Source organism: Alligator sinensis, unplaced genomic scaffold (assembly GCF_000455745.1).
Source record: "Alligator sinensis unplaced genomic scaffold, ASM45574v1 scaffold104_1, whole genome shotgun sequence".
In the NCBI taxonomy this organism is placed as follows: Eukaryota; Metazoa; Chordata; order Crocodylia; family Alligatoridae; genus Alligator; species Alligator sinensis.
The window spans coordinates 1,676,011-1,694,995 of record NW_005841867.1 but is presented as its reverse complement, the minus strand read 5'-3'; the positions used below and the strand labels follow the sequence as shown (position 1 = coordinate 1,694,995).

General features: G+C 40.1%; 1 protein-coding gene across 3 annotated transcripts in view; it reads right to left on the bottom strand.

Annotated features, from left to right (window-relative positions):
• The window catches only part of RAB28 (RAB28, member RAS oncogene family), a 117,551-nt gene that overhangs the window by 21,594 nt on the left and 76,972 nt on the right, over positions 1-18,985 (bottom strand). For all 3 annotated transcript variants that reach the window (XM_006016765.3, XM_025192652.1, XM_014526012.2), the window contains one exon: positions 557-660. In XM_006016765.3, coding sequence (XP_006016827.1) covers positions 557-660 — 104 coding nt within the window. The remainder of the gene's footprint in view (positions 1-556; positions 661-18,985) is intronic.

Sequence of the window (18,985 nt, the reverse complement as noted above, 5' to 3'; positions counted from 1 at the left end):
TTTGCATGCCCACTGACAAAGGTATGTGACAAAAGAAACACAATAGCACGTAAATTTACTTTGTCTACTGTAGTCAATGAAACCAGAATGTATTTCTATATCACTCAACCAGCCATACTTCCATTACAATTCACAGACTGAAAATGTGCTTTGCATCAAAACCTGAAGATCACTAAGTTCAACTTTCAATGGACCACCAGGGGGAGCATGCCTCTTGGCTGGGGACCCTCTACTGAAAATTCAGATAATGTGACCTTACGCTTATTTACTAAGAGACTATCAGCAGAGAGAAATCAGTTGGTTTACAGAGGAAGAGACACAGTATAAATGGTAGCAAGATCTTAAACTCTTTACAGATTAAAGCCAATAACTTATTTCAAACTAGATGAGACTTCACAGTAATTAATAGAACACAGTTTTAATATATTACACCAAAAAAAATCTAGGCATGCGTCGACTTCAGTAACTGAAATTCATTAATGACCTGATATTTGGAGACAGTAAAACTACTATATCATACCCTATAATTTAAAAAAATTATACTTGTCTTACTTACAGAATCGCCTGTCTTGGCTGACACAAAATGGCTACTGAAACCATTTTCCTGGCAAAATCGTTGGTGTTTGTCAGCTTTCACTGTTCGCATATGCTCCAAATCAACTGTAAGAAGGTTCAAAGAAATGGAGAAATTACTATAATGGATCCCATTAAAATTTAGATACCTGTCTAAACAGCTATTCATTTAAAATGCTTACAATAGATACAATCTTTTTCTTCACACAAATACATGAATGACAACCGTGAGCTTTTATAATTACCTGCTAAATGAAAAATAACCCATTATATAAAATGTGTTTTTATGCACCTAACATAAATTACAATAAACACTGATCTGTCAAATGCAATAAATGCCATTTAAAAATTAAGACTGTTCCACCACAGATACACACACGTGCAGCTCTGACTGACTCTCTAGGAGCCATATGTGGGAGACTGAGGGAAGAACCAAGCTCCAACGTTCTGCTTGCAAAAACTTGCACTTGGAAGATTCTAATATTATTCAAATACTGCTACAAAATAAAAGTAAAAACTTACAGAATATGTCTGCCTCTATGTATTTTTTCCAAGTTAAAAAAGGAATGTGTTTTAAAGAATTTTAATACCGAGCAGTGCAGCAAAAGTATCCATTACATTAAAACAACCACTAGAATTGCACTGAATCAATACTGACATTCCATTATTTGTAATCAGATTTTTCAGTTCCACAAAGCTAAATTTCATAAAAAGTGTTATTAAAAATGTAAAATGCATATTTTAAGAGTTATATGCATTACTTTCATTTTTACCATTTTATGCCCATTAGAAATCAGGCAAAGGTTTTAAACAATATGTTTCATTGAAAAGCGCTCATTGCTTAAAACACAACATGGAACTCAAGTCTTGTACAGGTTTTATTGTGTGCATTCCAATTTCTTCAAATCTGATCCTAAGGTAACTGGAAGCTATATTGAACAGTTTCTCTTTTTATTGCATTACAGTGCCTATAAGGGTGTTGACTCAATGCCGTCAAATTATAAGGCAAATATATTCACAAGGATTTAAGGACAACTAGGCTCTTTGAGTCAATACAGGGAAAAAAAAACTTAAACTGATTTCCTGAGGAAGGGACCCAACTGACTTGTAAAAACTTGTAAATTTGCAAATCTAGTAAGTCTGCATAATAGTGTCATTTGATTATCAGCTGAAAAAATGTTCTCATACTACATAAAAGGCTTTATTTAAAAATGATATTGGAGGTCTTTAATTTGTAGGCTCTGGAGATTTTCGGTCTAACAGGGGATTCCTATACACCATTTATACTGCTTACCTTGGTTAATGTGGAGCTTTTTGCCACATGTTGCTGTTCCTTGCACATCAGTGAGGCCTTGTTTACAAGAACAGGCCTAAAATCGTCCAGCTACCACAGGCATTAATTTGTGGAAGACTAAAATACTAAGCTATTAACACTAAGGTTTATAGTACTGCTTTTTCATAATATTGAAGCTAAAATACTTGTTATTTAACAAAAATAATAGGAACAAATACAGTTACTAAGCTCCAACTTAATTCAATGACCATTAAAAAAAACAAAAAAAACCAGACAGCTAATGTAGCAGTTACTTGATTTTTTGCTCTTGAAAATAACATCTATTACAAGGAGTGGTTTGAGCCAAGTTGTCTTTTAAGCAGAAAATACAGAATACTTTCTATGTTAAATTATTTTTAGTCTTCACATACTAGGTTTAATGTGAGGCTGGAAAAAAACAACATGCTGGAGAACTGTTTGAGGGGAAGAATTATTTTTTTATTCAACATTAATGGGACAAGCTTTAGAAGGCTAAAACCCAGACTCTAATTTTATTTTATTATATTTCTTTAAATGCATTAAAAGTGCATATCCAAACTCTCGGCACCTGTACAAATAATGAACACACAAGCAAAAAATGTTTTTAGAACAAAGGACACTGCTGCTGATGCCATTTAACGTAACAGCTCTCTAACAGAACAATATGCCAACATTATAGTAAAGATTCCACCAGCAACAATACCCAACAAGTGACACCAAAACACCCTTGACCTCTCTCCCAGAAAAAAACATTAGGGAATACAGGAACATTCCAACTGACTTAGAATAAAGAAAAGAATTCCAAAATCCAGAGGCCTTCCCAAAAAATACCTGGTAGCCACTCTTTCTCCATTTTAAACTAGGAAACAAGCAGCTCAAGCAGCTCCACTAACTACATGGTATTATGCTATTATATCCAGGAGATATCTTCATAGAAAGTTAGGGTTGGAAGGGACGTCAGGAGGCCATCTGGTCCAACCCCCTGCTCAAAGTGGGACCATCCTCAACTAGATCATTCTAGCCAGGGCTTTGTCAAGCCAGGCCATAAAAAACTGCAAGGACGGAAATTCTACCACCTTTCCGGGTAACCTGTTCCAGTGTTTCACCACTCTCCTAGTGAGAAAGTTTTTCCTAATATCCAATCTAAACTTCCCTTGCTGCAACTTGAGACCATTACTCCATGTTCCTTCAGGTAAGCCACAGCCAACATCATTCATGCCACAATTCAGCATTCGTTTGCACTTACAGCATGTACAGATATTTGCTCTCACAGGATAAACTCTTCTGGGAGTGATTTAATTCCTGGTTATTCAGGAGGAACTGTATGTCTGTGTAAGTCCTTAGTTTCAGCAAGGAATTTAAGATGCTGGGTAAGGGCTTAAAAGGACCTGACCCATAACGTTTCTTAAGACACGAGTACCTTAAGTACACATATAGTTCTATTTCACCAACACCTTAAATTCCCTGTTGAAAGTTTGAGAAAGCCAAAAAAACTTTAGAGAAAGATCATAACTGGGTTATGTACCTCTAACATAAGAACTGCATAATGTGAAGATTTAGATACCAAGCACCTCTAACCCTAACACAAAACAGCGAGCAAATATAATCTGTGTCACAGTTTAGTAAAATCTGTGCAGAAGATGAAGAAGGTATGAAAATGGGTAAAAGAAACAATGGGATTCACTTGCATGACTGTAACAGAAAGAACAACCTGGAAAGCAGTGCCTGTAGGGAGATGAGTAATAGGACAACCTGCACAATAGTTACAGCAATGTAAGTAATTTAGCTATAACAACTTACTTCTTCTGTTTTTTACTATGTAACAGGACTATTATTATTCAATTGTTTTTTTAAAGTCCTTTAACAGACACTGTCTCGTTTCTTATGCAAAAATCCAGAAATGAAGATGCATTAGAGATTCCAATATTTTCAAAGCAGGATATCCAGTAATAAGTTTAGTATACTTCATCATTTCCTGAGCACATATTTAAACATTTCTACGTTTGACTGTTGTGCCAGAAGCCTGGAAAACCAAAAGGCCATACATTCTGATGTTTAGGAATCCTCACTAAACCCCAATTAAGAACAGATTACCCTTGTATATCGGATCTACAAATCTTTATCCATCCCTAGCTCTCTCTGGCACTGACATTTTTTGTCTATTTCATGAACATGTCATCCACCAATGTGAGGATTAAATTAATCCAGGCATCAAAAAAACCTGGAAAGTGCAAGCAATGAAAAAAAGTTAGTGCAGAGCAGGCAGGGAAAGATGGGCATCATTTTATTTGTTTCATTCAAAGTGAATAGCTTTCTAAGAAAAGAACAGATTCTTAAAACTATAAGATGTTAATTTCAAAATAATTCATTCAATTATATATTCCACTCTGGTCATTAGACCTTAGGCAGGATGAATTATTTGTTCATATTCTGTCGCAGCCTATGCCTATCAGTTAAAAATATATGGATGAAATATGACTGTTCCATTAAAAAAAAAAAATACAATTACATAAAATTACTTCAAGTGCTTTGATTCCATAAACAAGTTGAGAATTTATGACAGTCATTGATTTCTACAGAAATTAGACTTCACTAATTCACTGTACAGATCATTGCCAATCATTATGGTACAGCATAGAAACCAAAATAATAGTTAATAATCCAAATCACTTCAGCTGCATGAAGGCACTCCTGAATAATAACAACATAAAAATTGCAAAATTCTGAAACAGCAATTTCTAGGATGCCAACTTTGACCGAATCAACTGGCAGCTTCAGTTATTGTACAATGGGAGAATGAAGGGGGAACAAGCCCATTTGAACATGGAATAAAGTACTTACATTTAAGTGCGTTTTAAATTTTGTCATTAAAAACAAATTCTCAAAGTTGCCGATTAACAAGATGGGAGAAAATGCCTCAGACATATTAGAACACATTACTCCAAAGTCCCAGCTGTTTCCTAATTTAGGGAGTACCTGGATTAAAATAAAGTTGCTTGCCCCTACATAGCATAGAGATAGGCCAATTAATTAAAATACTTTCTTAAAATAAAACAGTGGAAATGATGCTCACAGCACCACTTTTATGCTTTTTTTACTGCACCAGCACCACATTGCCAACCAAAATCTATCCAATTTCAATTGTCAGTTTTCTGAAAACTGTATAGTATTTTTGTTGTGTGTGTTCAGTATCCAGGACAATAGGGTCATCACCTGTTGCTTGGGGCCTTAGATGCAACAGCAATACAAGTTAACAAAAATAATAAAAATGCCAAAGATGGACAAATTAGAACAGATGGTCATTCCACACTTCCAGTTGCTATATGAAACACAATATGGCAAAAACCATAGTGGCTCACCAGGTGCTGGTCAGCAGGGCTCGCTTCCTTGCCTTGCCTTCCCCACACTGGGCGCCTGGGCATGCAGGTGGCTGGGACGGTGGAAGTAGGGGAAGCAGAGGTTTAAAGACTCCTTCCCCTCTTCAGCACATAGACACCTGGTTCAAGGTTGCACATTGACACCTGGTTCAAGGTTGCACATTAGATGCCTTTGTCCACATGAGATCTAGAGTGTCTACTCCGTGGGAGACTGGTGCCTCCCGAGTCGGGGGGGGGAGCACCAGATCCCCAATGGGGGGGGAGGGTCCCCCCCAGCAGTTGATTGCTGAGCTAGCAGCAAAACCAGAAACCAATTCTGGTTTTGTGTCTGGGTTTCCAGAAGGTACACGGCCAATCTCAGGGGGTGGACATGCACCCGTGTGCACCCCCTACGCATCGCCAATGGTCTAGTCCCTTCCTAAGGGTAGATGACAAACTGACCAGTGGTGGTGATCATTATCCACCTCTTGCATAATCTCTTTATGGTTAGAGCATTCAACAAGAAAGTGAGAGATCTGGAGTAAAATCCCTCCACTTGAGGTACAAAGTCTTATTTCCTACATCCTGGAAGAGTACCCTAAATGTTATGCTAGAGAAAAGGCAACGGCGGCTTCCTCCTGAAGCTGGGTCAATGGGCAGAAAAGAAAACACTGACAACAGGGAATAACTGATTAATTATGAATTTCCAATACTTTCTTAATTCAGAATCACCCCTCTGAATTACCAATACCACTTCCTGCAAGGGTCATATTCTCTTTGGAAGTTTACTGAGAAAGTTTTGAATTGGACTGATGCTGCTTATTTTCTCATAGTGCTTAGAAGTCTTAGACCATTTCTACAAGTGCAAGTAAAACAGGAACTGTATCTAGCGAGTGAACCACACAATCGCACCACCTGCCAGGCTACACGTGCATAGCAGGAAGCGCGATTGTGGGATTGTACATTAAATTCAATTGCACCATATTGCTGGCAAAGGGGGATCCCAATCCTGGGCTCTCCCTGCACTGCCAACAAGCAGATGAAAAAAAAAAAAAACCAACACAATGGGTGATGAAGGCCTGTCAATAGTAGAAATCAACGTACTGAAGCTATGATAGGCTGGAGACAAGCCATGAAGGCTTCAAAAGTGAACATAACTGGCTAGTGCTTGATGTGGTAGATAAAGGGAAGCAAGTGGAATGACATGATAGAAAAGTGATCTTTGCAGGAGCCTCCTCAACAGAGGAGGAGGGCTTTAAACTAGGTTTTCTAGGGGATGGAGACCAAAGCCCTGAGGTAAGTGGGAAAGTGGGTGACCTGGAGAAAGAGCAAGCAGGAAGGGCAACAGGAAAGTGTTCTCATTCCTCCTGAGAATCAGGCCGATCAACTAGTTACCTTAGGTGCCTGTACACAAATTCACCGAGCCTGGGAAACAAGCAGGAAGAACTGGAAGTTCTCGCAGTCATAGAAATATGCTGTGATTGGAATAACAGAGACTTGGTGGGATAGCTTGCATGCCTGGAGCACTGTCATGGATGGGTACGAATTGTTCAGGAAAGACATGTTGGGGAGAAGAGAACGAGGAGTTGCACTTGATGTAAAAGAGCCATCTGATTGTTCAGAGGTCCAGTATGAAATCAGAGACAGGCTCACTGAAAGTCTCTGGGTTAGGGTCAAAGGAGAGAGCACCAAGGGTGATGTTGTGCTGCGTGTCTGCTATAGACCACCAAACCAGGAGGAAGCGGTGGATGAGGCTGTCTTCAGACAACTAGCAGAAGTTTCCCAATCCCAGACTCTGGTTCTCATGGGAGACAATCATCCTGACATCTGCTGAGAGGGCAGTATACCCTCTCAGCAGATGTCACAGTACACAGGCAGTACACAGGCAGTCCAGGAATTTTTTGGAGAGTGTTGGAGATAACTTCATGGTGCAAGTGCTGAAGCAGCCAACTTGTGTATGTGCTCTTCTTGACCTGCTGCTGCCAAACAGGGAAGAATTGGTGGGGAATGTACTAGCAGATGGCAGCTTGGGCAGCAGTGACCATTAGATGATTGAGTTCAGAATCCTGAGGAAAGGAAGGATGGAAAGGAGCAGAGTAAGGACCCTGGACTTCAGAAAAGCAGACTTGGACTTGCTCAGGGAACTCACGGGCAGGATCCCCTGGGAAACCAGGCTGAGGGAGAGGAGTTCAGAAGAGCTGGCTGTGCTTTAAATAATCTTTACTGGGAGTGCAGGAAAAACCATCCCGATGCACAAGAAGACCAGCAAATATAACAAGACCAGCTTGGCTTAGCAGGGAATTCTTCAGAAAACTAAATCACAAAAAGAAAGCTTATAAGAGGTGGAAACTTGGACAAACAACTAGGGCAGAGTTTAAGAGTATTGCTCAGGCATGCAGAGCTAAAGTCAGGAAGGCCAAAGCACAACTGAAGTTGCAGCTAGCAAGGGATGTGAAGGGTAACCAGAAGGATTTCTACAAGTATGTCAGTGGCAAGACGACGATAAGGGAAAGTGTGGGTCCCTTACTGAATGGCAGAGGCAACCTAGTGACAGAGGATGCAGAAAAACCTGAAATGCTCAATGCCTTTTTCACCTCAGTCTTCACAGGCAAGGTCAGCTCCTAGGCTACTGCACTGTGCAGCACAGTTTGGGGAGGTGAGCAGCCAACAGTGGTGAAAGAACATGTTAGGGACTATTTAGAAATGCTGGATGTGTACAAGTCCATGGGGCTGGGTGGGATGCACCTGAGAATGCTGAGGCAGTTAGATGATGTGATTGCAGAGCCACTGGCCATCATCTTTGCAAATACTTGGCTATCAGGAGGGGTCCCAGATGACTGGAAAAAGGAAAACATAGTGCCCATATTTTAAAAAGGGAAAAAAGGATCCAGGGAACTACAGACCAGTCAGCCTCACCTCAGTCCCTAGCAAAATCATAGAGCAGATCCTCAAGGAATCCATTTCTAAGCATTTGGATGAAAAGGTCATTAGGAACAGTCCACATGGATTCACCAAGGGCAAGTCATGCCTGACCAACCTGATTGCCTTCTATGATTAGATGACTGGTTCTGTGGATGTAAGGTGGCCAGCAGATATAGTATACTTTAATTTTAGCAAGGCTTTTGATATGGTGTCACACAACAATCTTGCAGGCAAGCTAAGGAAGTACGGGCTGGATAAGTATACTGTAAAACGGATAGAAAACAGGCTGGAGCATTGGGTTCGGAGGGTAGTAATCAATGGCTCAATGTCCAGGTGGCACTTGGTATAAAGTGGAGTGCCTCAGGGTCAGTCCTGGGGCTAGTTTTGTTCAGTATCTTCAAAGGCCTTGAAGATGGTATAGAATAGTGTTGCTCAACCCATGGGCCACAAGAATATTTGAAAGGGTTGCAAGCAAGTCCCAGAAAAACATGGGAAAGCATGGGTTTTCCCTAGCAGACTGGCATCATTCCAGGCTGCAAGGAGCTGTTTGGGATGATTGGAGGCAGTAGGTACACATGCATGCGTGTGTGCACATGCACATGGCTGGCATTCAGCCATGCAGGGTATTGGGAGCAACTCCAGCTTGATGCAAGTAAGGGTATGGGGAGTGGGGATTGGAGGTCCGGGGCTTGGAGACCGTCCAAGGGTGTGTGAGGGAGGGCAGGTGCCTGCCAGCACTGGGGGAAGGTGGCCAGCTGCCAAAGCTGTGTCAGAATGGGAGAGCAGGAGAGTGGCATCTGACCCTCCAGCAGGTAAAGAAGTGGGGGGAAGCCTTTGTGGGTGGCAGTGAGCTATGTGGCTGTGCTGGCAGCACCAGGGCCAGGGCCCATACTCACAGGGGTGGGGCACCTGGGAGATGTAGCTCAGAGGGTGAGTGGGGCTATGACCAGGCTGCCTGGCACAGCACAGAAGGCCCAGCCCAGGACAGGTGAGTGCCATAGGCCTCCCTTCCTCCTCTCTCCAGCCTATGCTGGGGCTGGATTAACTCTACTGGTGCCCAAATAAGCCAGAGCCACAGCAGCCACTGCTCTCCAGCCCAAGCGGGACAGGAGCAGCTGGAGGCCTCCCTCTGGTGGGGCTAGGGGTAGGAGGGTGCGGGGTGGGAGTACAGGGCATCAGCATGGCCTGTGGAGACAAGGGACTGTGGCTTGGGAGTGAGGGGCACTGGCAGGGGTGGAGAGGCTGTGGGTCAGGAATGAGGGGCATTGGCAGGGCCAGAGGGCTGTGGCTTGGGAGTGAGTGGCATCAGCAGGGCCAGGGAGCTGTGGGTTAGGACTGGCCATTGATGTTTACAAATGGGTCCTGGTACAAAAAAGGTTGAGAACCAATGACAGAGTGCACCCTCAGCAAGTGTGCAGATGGCACCAAGCTGGGGGGATTAGTAGATACGCTGGAGGGTAGGGCTAGGATTCAGAATGACCTAGACAAATTGGAGCATTGGGCCAAAAGAAATCTCATGAGACTCAACAAGGAAAAGTGCAAAATCCTGCACTTAGGAGGGAACACCTGCATGCACCAGTACAGGCTGGGGGCTACCTGGCTGGGCAGCAGCTCTGCAAAAAAGGACCTGGGGGTTACAGCGGACAATAAACTGAATATGAGCCAGCAGTGTGCCCTTGTTGCCAAGAAGGCTAATGGCATACCAGGCTGCATTAGTAGAAGTGTTGCCAGCAGGGAAGTGACTATTCCCCTCTATTCAGCATTGGCAAGGCCACATCTGGAGTACTGTGTTCAGTTTTGGGGACCTCACTACAGAAAGGATGTGGACAAATTGGAGAGTCCAGTGGCGGGCAAAAAAAATGGTGAGGGGGCTGGAGCACATGATTTCTGAGGAGAGGCTAAGGGAACTGGGCTCATTTAGTCTAGAGAAGAGGAGACAGAGTGGATTTAATAGCAGCTTTCAAATACCTGAAGGGGGATTCGAAAGAGGATGGAGCTAAACCAAGGGTTGTCAACTGGGGGTACCCATATTCCTGGGGGTACTTTGAAAGGTCCCAGGGGGTACATGTGGGCAGACAGGCAGGGATAGAGTGCTGCCACCCTGTGCCACTGCCTCACAGGAGCAGGACTGGGGCAGGGCAAAGGCAGCAGCACTCCTCTGCGGGCCGAACAGGCACCACTCAGCTGGCCGTACACGGGGGGAGAAGCTTGCAAGCGGCCGCCACTCCGTGTGCAACCCCTCCCTCCCGCCCCATGACCAGCTGCTGCTACTCCCCACTTCAACCCCTCAACCAACTGCTGGGGGTACACTGCTCAAAAAAGGCTGAAAACCCCTGAACTAGACTATTCTCAGTGCTGGCAGAGGCAGCTTCCTCCGGAAGCTGGGTCAATGGGCAGAAAAGGAAATACAGACAACAGGGAATAACTGATTAATTATGAATTTCCAATACTTTCTTAATTCAGAATCACCCCTTAATTCAGAATGACAAAACAAGGAACAATGGTCTCAAGTTGCAGCAATGGAAGTTTAGGTTAGATATTAGGAAGAATTTTCTCACTAGGAGGGTAGTAAAACACTGGAACAGGTTACCCAGAGAGGTGGAATGGCCATTCTTGGAGGTTTTCAAGACCCATCTAGACAAAGCTTTTGCTGGAATGGTCTGGTTGGGGCTGGTCCTGCTTTAAGCAGGGGGCTGGACTAGATGACCTCCTGAGGTCCCTTCCAACCCTAATTTTCTATGATTCTATACCACATGGATCTCCCCCCACCTCACTTCTACACTACACCGCACTGCACTACACTCCCACCCCACATTGCTCTCGGCTCAGTCTCAGCACCCTGGCCATGCCACACCATCCTGCGCCCCCCCTCCCCCCGCCGCCATGGTCAGGTAGAAACTGAAAGCCAGAGGATGGAGGGGAAACCCAGAAATTCTGGCTGCTGTTGCAGACAGAGCAATGAGGGAGGAACCGTGGCTGCAAATCACAGTCTGCCAGTTGGACAGACCTGGTCTAGCTCATTGATTTTGATAACAGATCGGCATTAGACTTGCTAATTTACCAAAGGTTAAGTTCAACAAATAAAAGCCTGACACCAACTCCCAACAGAAAATAAAACCGTTGCAAGAAATAAGACTTAGAAATAAAACGTGTTTACCTACAGATGCAACTACCTTGAAAGACTGTTAAGTGCCAAAAATATATTGGGCAATAAGTAAAATAATGTACACTATGAAATATAGAGATAATCATTTGTCTCGTGAATGGTCACCAAGTGCAAGACGATAATGAGCAACTGAGCAAGTTATGTATCATTCTTTTGTTTTACTACTTTTACATGGTTCTATGCCAAAAGAAGTTCATTTATACTGGAATAATGTCCAAAGACCCCCTATAAGGTCCTCCACTATATAGCTATCTGCAACCCTTCATAAATGAATATGAAATGCCAAAGAACAGCAGTTTTCTGGACAATGGACACAATAGATTTCATTTCTGTATATGAAGTTTTCCCCTGCAGTTGTCTCAAAACAGTAAAAGAGCAGAAAGAGAGCTCAGAGAGGCTAAGGGAATAAGCATTATGCTTGCACTGAGCAGCAAAAGCAGAGGAGAGCAGGTATAGCATAGAACAGACAAGACCACTAACTGTGCTTAATACTTTGCTAGAGCTTACCTTGGAGCTGCATATGATGCGTCTAATCTAAACGGCACCACTGTCACAGAGATTAGAATCTGACTCAAATCTATTTCCATATAATATAACAATCACCCAAAAGGTGTCATTATTTTTAAAACTATATATACATCAATACATTAAAGACAGAATATAAGAGTTTCCTCAAATGACTTCCCCAGTCTGAGTCAAGTACTCTTGAGATTTTAAAACGTACAATTCCAACTACATTGTGAGGGAATCTGTCATTAGTGGTTAATTCTCTTATTTATACTTAACTTTTGCTAATCAATTTATATTATTTGATAAAAAATGGATTAATTAGGAGCTTTTAGAAATTCAATATGGACATTTTAACAATTTTATGCTTAAATAGAATTTAGGTTAGTTTTCAAGCTATGCGTAAACATGCAAAGTATTCTATAGCACTGAAAAATATATTCTTTTATATAGTATGTTGTGGAAAATGAAATATCTTTCTGCAAAAGTATTTGCAGCTGTTCATACAAGTTATAAAATTACATAATGTTTAAATAATGAGCTATCATGATTAGCCCACACAGACATGACAAGTAAAATGCTCTAATAATTTATTAATTTGATTTACATGTGCTTAAAATTATGTACATATTTTCTCTTCTAAAAATACTCCAGGGTCATAATAAAGGGGCAGTATAGAAGTTTCTCTTTATCTTATTTTCTTACTATAGGAACACCATAGCCTTTTTCTCCAGAAATCAAACTTAAGCATCTGATTGCACAATAATTTCATGAACACCATCTCTTCAGTCCACTTTGTATGAAAAAATAGAGTTCAATGAACCAGTTATTTTTGTTTAATCTCAGAAGTTCAAGGTCCGTTTCATTTTGTGCTTGGGATGAGATGACAACAGGGGATGAAGAGAAATAATAGAAGTGCTTGAATACTAGGCAGCAGGATTTACTACACCTGTTTAATAGGGTTAGAAAATATTTTACGAAGGTGTGGACTGGCAGGGCCCGTAGTCCTAACCAGACGGAATCCTTCTTAGGCCACCAAATTAAATCTACAGCTTTCCCTTACCCAAGTAATTTTCCTGCGCTTTACTGCTGTGCAATAAAGTCATAGAGCTGTTAATAAGTCCTCCATTTTTTCAAAAATATTGGGATGAGCCAATTAGAATTTATATTTTATAAAGATTCAGGTAAGTATACTCTTACCTTCTAATTGAAGGAAAGGCTTTGGTTTCAGTGAAAAAGTAGTAATTATTTGACAAGCTTTGATAAAAGGTAAAGATGAAAATATAAGTTATAGGCACTAGCTAGTTGCATTTTTTCAGTATGCATTACATCATCTCTCCTTTATACTATAACTCATAAACATATGCAAACATTACTTTTGAAAAAACAATTTGATTTATTTATATGTTACTGTAGATATAGTCCACCCTCCTTCAGAAGGTACACAGTACAAACTGCAACTTCTGTACACTTAATATATTTTATTAATACTTGCAATCCTTTTCTCACACTAAAACTGTTTCAAATGCCAAGAAAAAGAACATTCTTTCAGTGAAGTCCTGCAAAATATGCCACCACTGACATAAGGAAGCTGAAAATGAAATATAAATATAGTTCCAGTACAGATTTTCTCAGTAATTTTTAGGTTATCGAGAAAACATCTAGAGTGTTGATCTGGTTATACTCATGTCAGACAAACTACATGTCACATTAACTACCTCCAGGAAGTTATTCCAAACACAAAATAAACTGTTTATGCCCCTTCTTGGATAGATAGCATGACAGATTGTTATTAGTTGAAGACAGATGAAATACATTAATTTGATTGCAAGCATGTGTTTACTTTCTCACTGTCATGTACACTCTAGTGCCGATGCTTCTTTACGAGGACATAGTAACAAATCAAATGCCGGATTAGAAGAATTGTTAAGGCAGAGTAATAATAGCTAGTGCTCTGGTGTTTTAGAATAGCTATTGTTTTACACCCATTTCCTAAAAAAGCATGAACATATCTAGGAAGTATTTATAAGATGCAAAACTGATAGCTTGAAAGAGCCTCTAACAAACAATATATTTAAAGCTTCCTCCTCTATAGAACAGCATAGATATATAAAAAAAATATGAGTTAAAATAATTCAAGAAAAAAAGCATTATGAAGGTGTATTTTATCATTTTAAATCTGTTTAAACCAAAGGGCCAGATTCTGGCAGACCACTAAAAAAATTCATGCCAAGAGAGGAATAAGGCAGAAAGTTTCCAATCCAGTCCTGACTCCTCTAAAACTAGAAAAGTTCCAATACCAGAGCTGCAAAGAGGTGTCTGGGATGAGAGGAGAGATATGTATACTCCCTTTTGTTTGTAAATCCCCAGCCATGGCAGTTGCATACGCATACAAAATATAACTACAAAGATTACTCTTGCTTGAAAACGAAGTAATCTTTGAAGAGATGCTAAAGGTTAGGTAGGGCTTTTCAGAAAAAGTAAGAGCATGCTAACATCAGCTTGTCAGCATATGTGCACACATTCATATGATACGTCTAGTGGTTCTAGGATATGAAATAGCAAAAGCTAAACAAAGTGGAACAAGTTTTCCTTTACTGGATTTTTCTATTTATTAGAAAAGTTTTTAATTTAGAGGCCATATTTTCTGAAAGAAAAAAAATTGCGTATTTAATACAGGACTTCCAAAATAATAGTTAAACAGAGCACGTAAAGAAATCCAGCATTTTATCTTCACTAAGTCTACAACAAAAACATTTGTTCTTTCTTTCTTTGTTGTTAAAAAAACATGCAAGTCAGCACTGAAAAATGCACTTCTACTAGGTTTTTAAATCAGCTACATATACAGTCAAATAGTATGAACAGATAGCAGTTCCATCGTTGTGCTAAGCTTGGATGCTACACAAAGATGCTTCAGTATGTGTTAGATGTTTGCTACTCTGGAGATAAGGTTTGGAGAAGTAAGTTATAATATCCCGTGCAAATCCCACCATTTTAGCATTTTTAAAAGGAGAAAAATATGCAAAAGAAATGTAAAGAAAAAAATAGCATATATAAGTTTGTTTTGAAAATTAGAAAGATGTAAAAAACCTAGAACAAATACTATACAGTATTTTCTCTTGATTGGACATTTCCCTCATTTCATTTTTGATACATTCTTGGCAAAATCTTTTTGCAGACACCATAGAGTCTTCAACTAAGCAGACTAAGACTACACAGACATTCTGAACTTGATCCATTCTGTGTTTTGTTTTGCTTTCATGTCAGATGTATCTTTAATTGTTATTCCTGTTAGGAATCTATTCTAATAGAGGTACTTTAAGAAACAAGAATGCTTTTCAAAAAAAGAGCATTAATCAAATGTATCAAGTGTGTTGCACTGCAGTAAGTCTTAATTTTACATGTACCATAAAAACAACTGTTTCCTTCATTTTTTTGGAAGGGATAAAGTAAGAAAGAAGGTGGTTAAAGATTAAAATCTACTGGCTTGTCCTCTCCAGTTCCCAAAAGATATTAGCCCACACAAAGCTCCATGTTGTTTCCAAACTAGTTCCAATACTCAAGCTATCTTATTAAAGTTTAAAGATAGCATTGGTATTCCTGTATTACACTACAGTTTGCAGTCCAGACATACTCTAAAGGCACATTTACATACAGAGACACTCAAGTAAATTAAGACAAATGAACTAGAGGTGTTAACCTCCATAAAGATGCTCTCATTAAAAAAAATGAGTGGACTGCTTTCAGCTAAAGCAAACTACAGCTATTTTATTTCTGAATGCAATCAACACAGGCTTAAATGTACTTCAACTTCATACCTTAAGTTGACTTGTCTTAATTTTCCTAAGTGTCCCCTGTAACTATGTGTTCTAAGACTATTATTCACTCCCAGTAAGGGCCATGAAGTCCTGTAGCTATAGCATACATACAGCAAAGGCAGCAGTGCTGAAGAACTTTCCTTTACACTCGGGATGTCAAATGCACCCTGGGTCCCAGGCCAGATCCAGACTGCAGGGGCTCCTCCCAGGCCAGATCTGTGGGATCAGCAGCAACTGAGGCTGTGTTCAGGAGGCAGGACAGGTCTGGGGGCAGGCAGTGGCGCAGGACTGCATTTAGGCGTCAGCAATGGACTCTAGCCAGGCATCAGCAGGGAGTCGGGGGCAGCTCTGTGGGGCTCTTGCCAGATAGCAGCATGGAGCAATGGACATGCAGTGGCATGGGTCTCCAGCTCAGTGGCATAGGGCTCTGGCTTGGGACTTGCTGTGGCACGGTGCACCGTGCCACGTGTGGGGCTTAGGCTTCACAGCAACAGGCTGCATCCAGGCAACAGTGCAAGAGCTGGGAAGCTGCCACCAATGATCATGTCCATCAGGGTCTAAAGACCTCAAATTCTAGTCATACCTCCCAACTACCAGTAGTCCACTCAGCTATCAGTAGGCCAGACCTGGCCTGCAGGCCATATATTTGACAACCCTGCTCTACACTGAAGCCTTAATATGCCTTTTATAGACAGACCCACTGTGGGAAGATGGCAGTTCTCTTTCTACTGTTATCCATCTAGATATCCAGCTGTTTCCAGCTCTTATCATCACCTCGCAATATTACTGGATTCTCTCTACAAGACCTTTGTAAGGCAAGTAGGTATTAACTCTATTGGAAAAAAATGAGATACAAGGCCAAACATCATATAAGAAGCCTCTCACTGAACTATGAATTGGACTCAGATCTTCTGAGTTCCTGTCCGCTGACCTATGCTTCATAAAATATTTTCTTCTTCTTGGTCAATCTCTCAACCACAACGCAATCCAGTAACAATGCTGACAGTAATTTCTTGGATTAACACCTGACCAAAGAAAATTGTATGCAATTGCTTATTAAAGCTCTTACTTCTGGACTCAATCATTGCGTCTAAACAACCTGCAAGAAAAAAGAAGTTAAATGATACATATAATGCTGTTTGAGATAAGAGCTTTAAATTTAATAACTGAATAGATTACAACCTATGGCCTATAATAGAGAAAGAGGAAGAAAACTCTTTTTATTGGATTTATATTCATGAAAATGACTCAGTTGTCACCAACATTAACAACGCATAAAGTTCTATGTAGATAAATTCTTGCCTTCTGTGCCATGTCAAAAGGGCTAATCTAAAACACCCAGCAACACACCCTATAAAACGTAAGTTTGAGTCCTGCCCTCACTTGCACTAAACCAAAGAAGGAAATGCAATAATTTACCAGATGAATAATGGAATGTGTCTGTTTTACAAGACTCAACTTTTCACAAACACAGAAATAACACAGTTGTTTTAAGTGAAAGAACCAGTACAAGAGCATTTGGGTCAGACTTCCCAAACTTAACTATATGTTAGTTCATAATTTTAGATCCACATATTCCTTGAAACAAAACATTTTTCTTTATAAAAATTCAATTTAAAAAAAATTACAAGTAAGCATCTAAACTTATGACAGCTGTACTGAATTCTCTCCCATCTAATCTAAACAAACCTATTTAAAAGAAGCAAGTGTTTTATTCCAGGAAACGATTTCAATAAAAAAAAATATTTCTTCTCTGGAGTCAATACACTTTGTAGCTGCTCTTACAATTTGATTTGTGCCATGTCCCTATTTAAATAACAGCACTATGTAGCTTGAAACTCAGCTTGTTACTAGAAAAGTTATCAGAATCTTGTCTTTAAAACTACTAGGAAATATTAGTAAAAGTATTACAAAAACAAACAAATAGATGAGTTATTCAAATCGGCTTGGTTAATCTGCTATGAACATTGATAGACGTGCTGCTACAAAAAGTCAATTTCCTTGTTTGTAAGAATTTAAATTAGAACCTGCTCTGCCATGCAAATAAAATAATGACAAAAATGTAGAATAAATAAATAAAACCAATATAAAAACTGATATATGCAACTTTTTAAAATAAACTCAGCACAACCTATAAGAAAAATATGGTAAGATCTTAAGATGAGTGAAACTCCAAATTGAATAAGTATTTTTCTATTCAATCTGTTATGCTTAAAAACAAAAACTGTAATGTACCAAGTATTCAGAAGATGGTGCTAGTCTAATACATCTGTGAGCCAAGGATGATTCAGTTCCTCTTACAACATCTCTCATATTTTCTGATTTGGATGCATCTAAAATAATAAATCGAGCTCATCTGCCAAATGAACAGGGATTTGTACTGCTAGTTAAATAAAACAGAGAAGTGAGTGTTACTAAGTTTATTATAAAATGCATAAACTTGTAGGAAACCTGAAGAAATAAATGTTATGTTTTCCTTATTTTATATACTGTTACAGCTCAGGATCTAACTTAACAATTCAGAGATAGCTGCCTTATAATAGCCCAGACCACTAACTTCAACTCTTAAATGTCTAGCAGTGAAATCTTTCCTCCAATTGCAGAACAGCAGAACGTCTTTAACTCCAGTAGGGTCAAGATTTCACCCTCAAAGTTCAAGACTGATTTATTCAGATTTGGAATAATCTCACTATTAATATGAAAAATTAAATCTTTAAGATTAACAATTAAATACTTCTGGACTAAAAATAGATAGACTGTAAATATAATGAACCGAGCTAGACTGTCAAGTTTCAAATAAAGATTTTGGAGCCAAAGGTTCCTGGTTCAGAAAGAGGGATCACAATAGCTGAGAACAAGATCCTGGATTTCTGTATGTAGGAGATGGGGGTGGATATGAGGGCACTGTCCTGCAATAAGAGAGAGTCAGTCCCTACTACACCCACTGCAAACTGGAGATTTTGTTCTAGGTCACACTGATTCAGTTGCACTAGGTATGTAGGGTTGATGTTAAAGGTTCGAGGGGGGGGGGAGGTGTTCCTGGCTTTTAACATGTCACCTTTAGTATGTTAACTATAGCCTCACATTAGGAAGTACCCACAATTTTCCCCTCCGTTATCTCTACAACAGATGAGACAATTCACTTTCTCAGGCTTCTTCCTCATTCATCTCCATTGTTGGCACCCCTAAGGTATAAGCCATTGTTCCTGGTCTAGATGGAGGTGCAGCCACAGCGTGTTTAGCAGTTGGCTGAGAAAGAGGAGAAACAGGTTTCATAGGTAGGGATCTACCAAATTCACTATTTCACAGATTCTGTGAAATTCGGGCAACG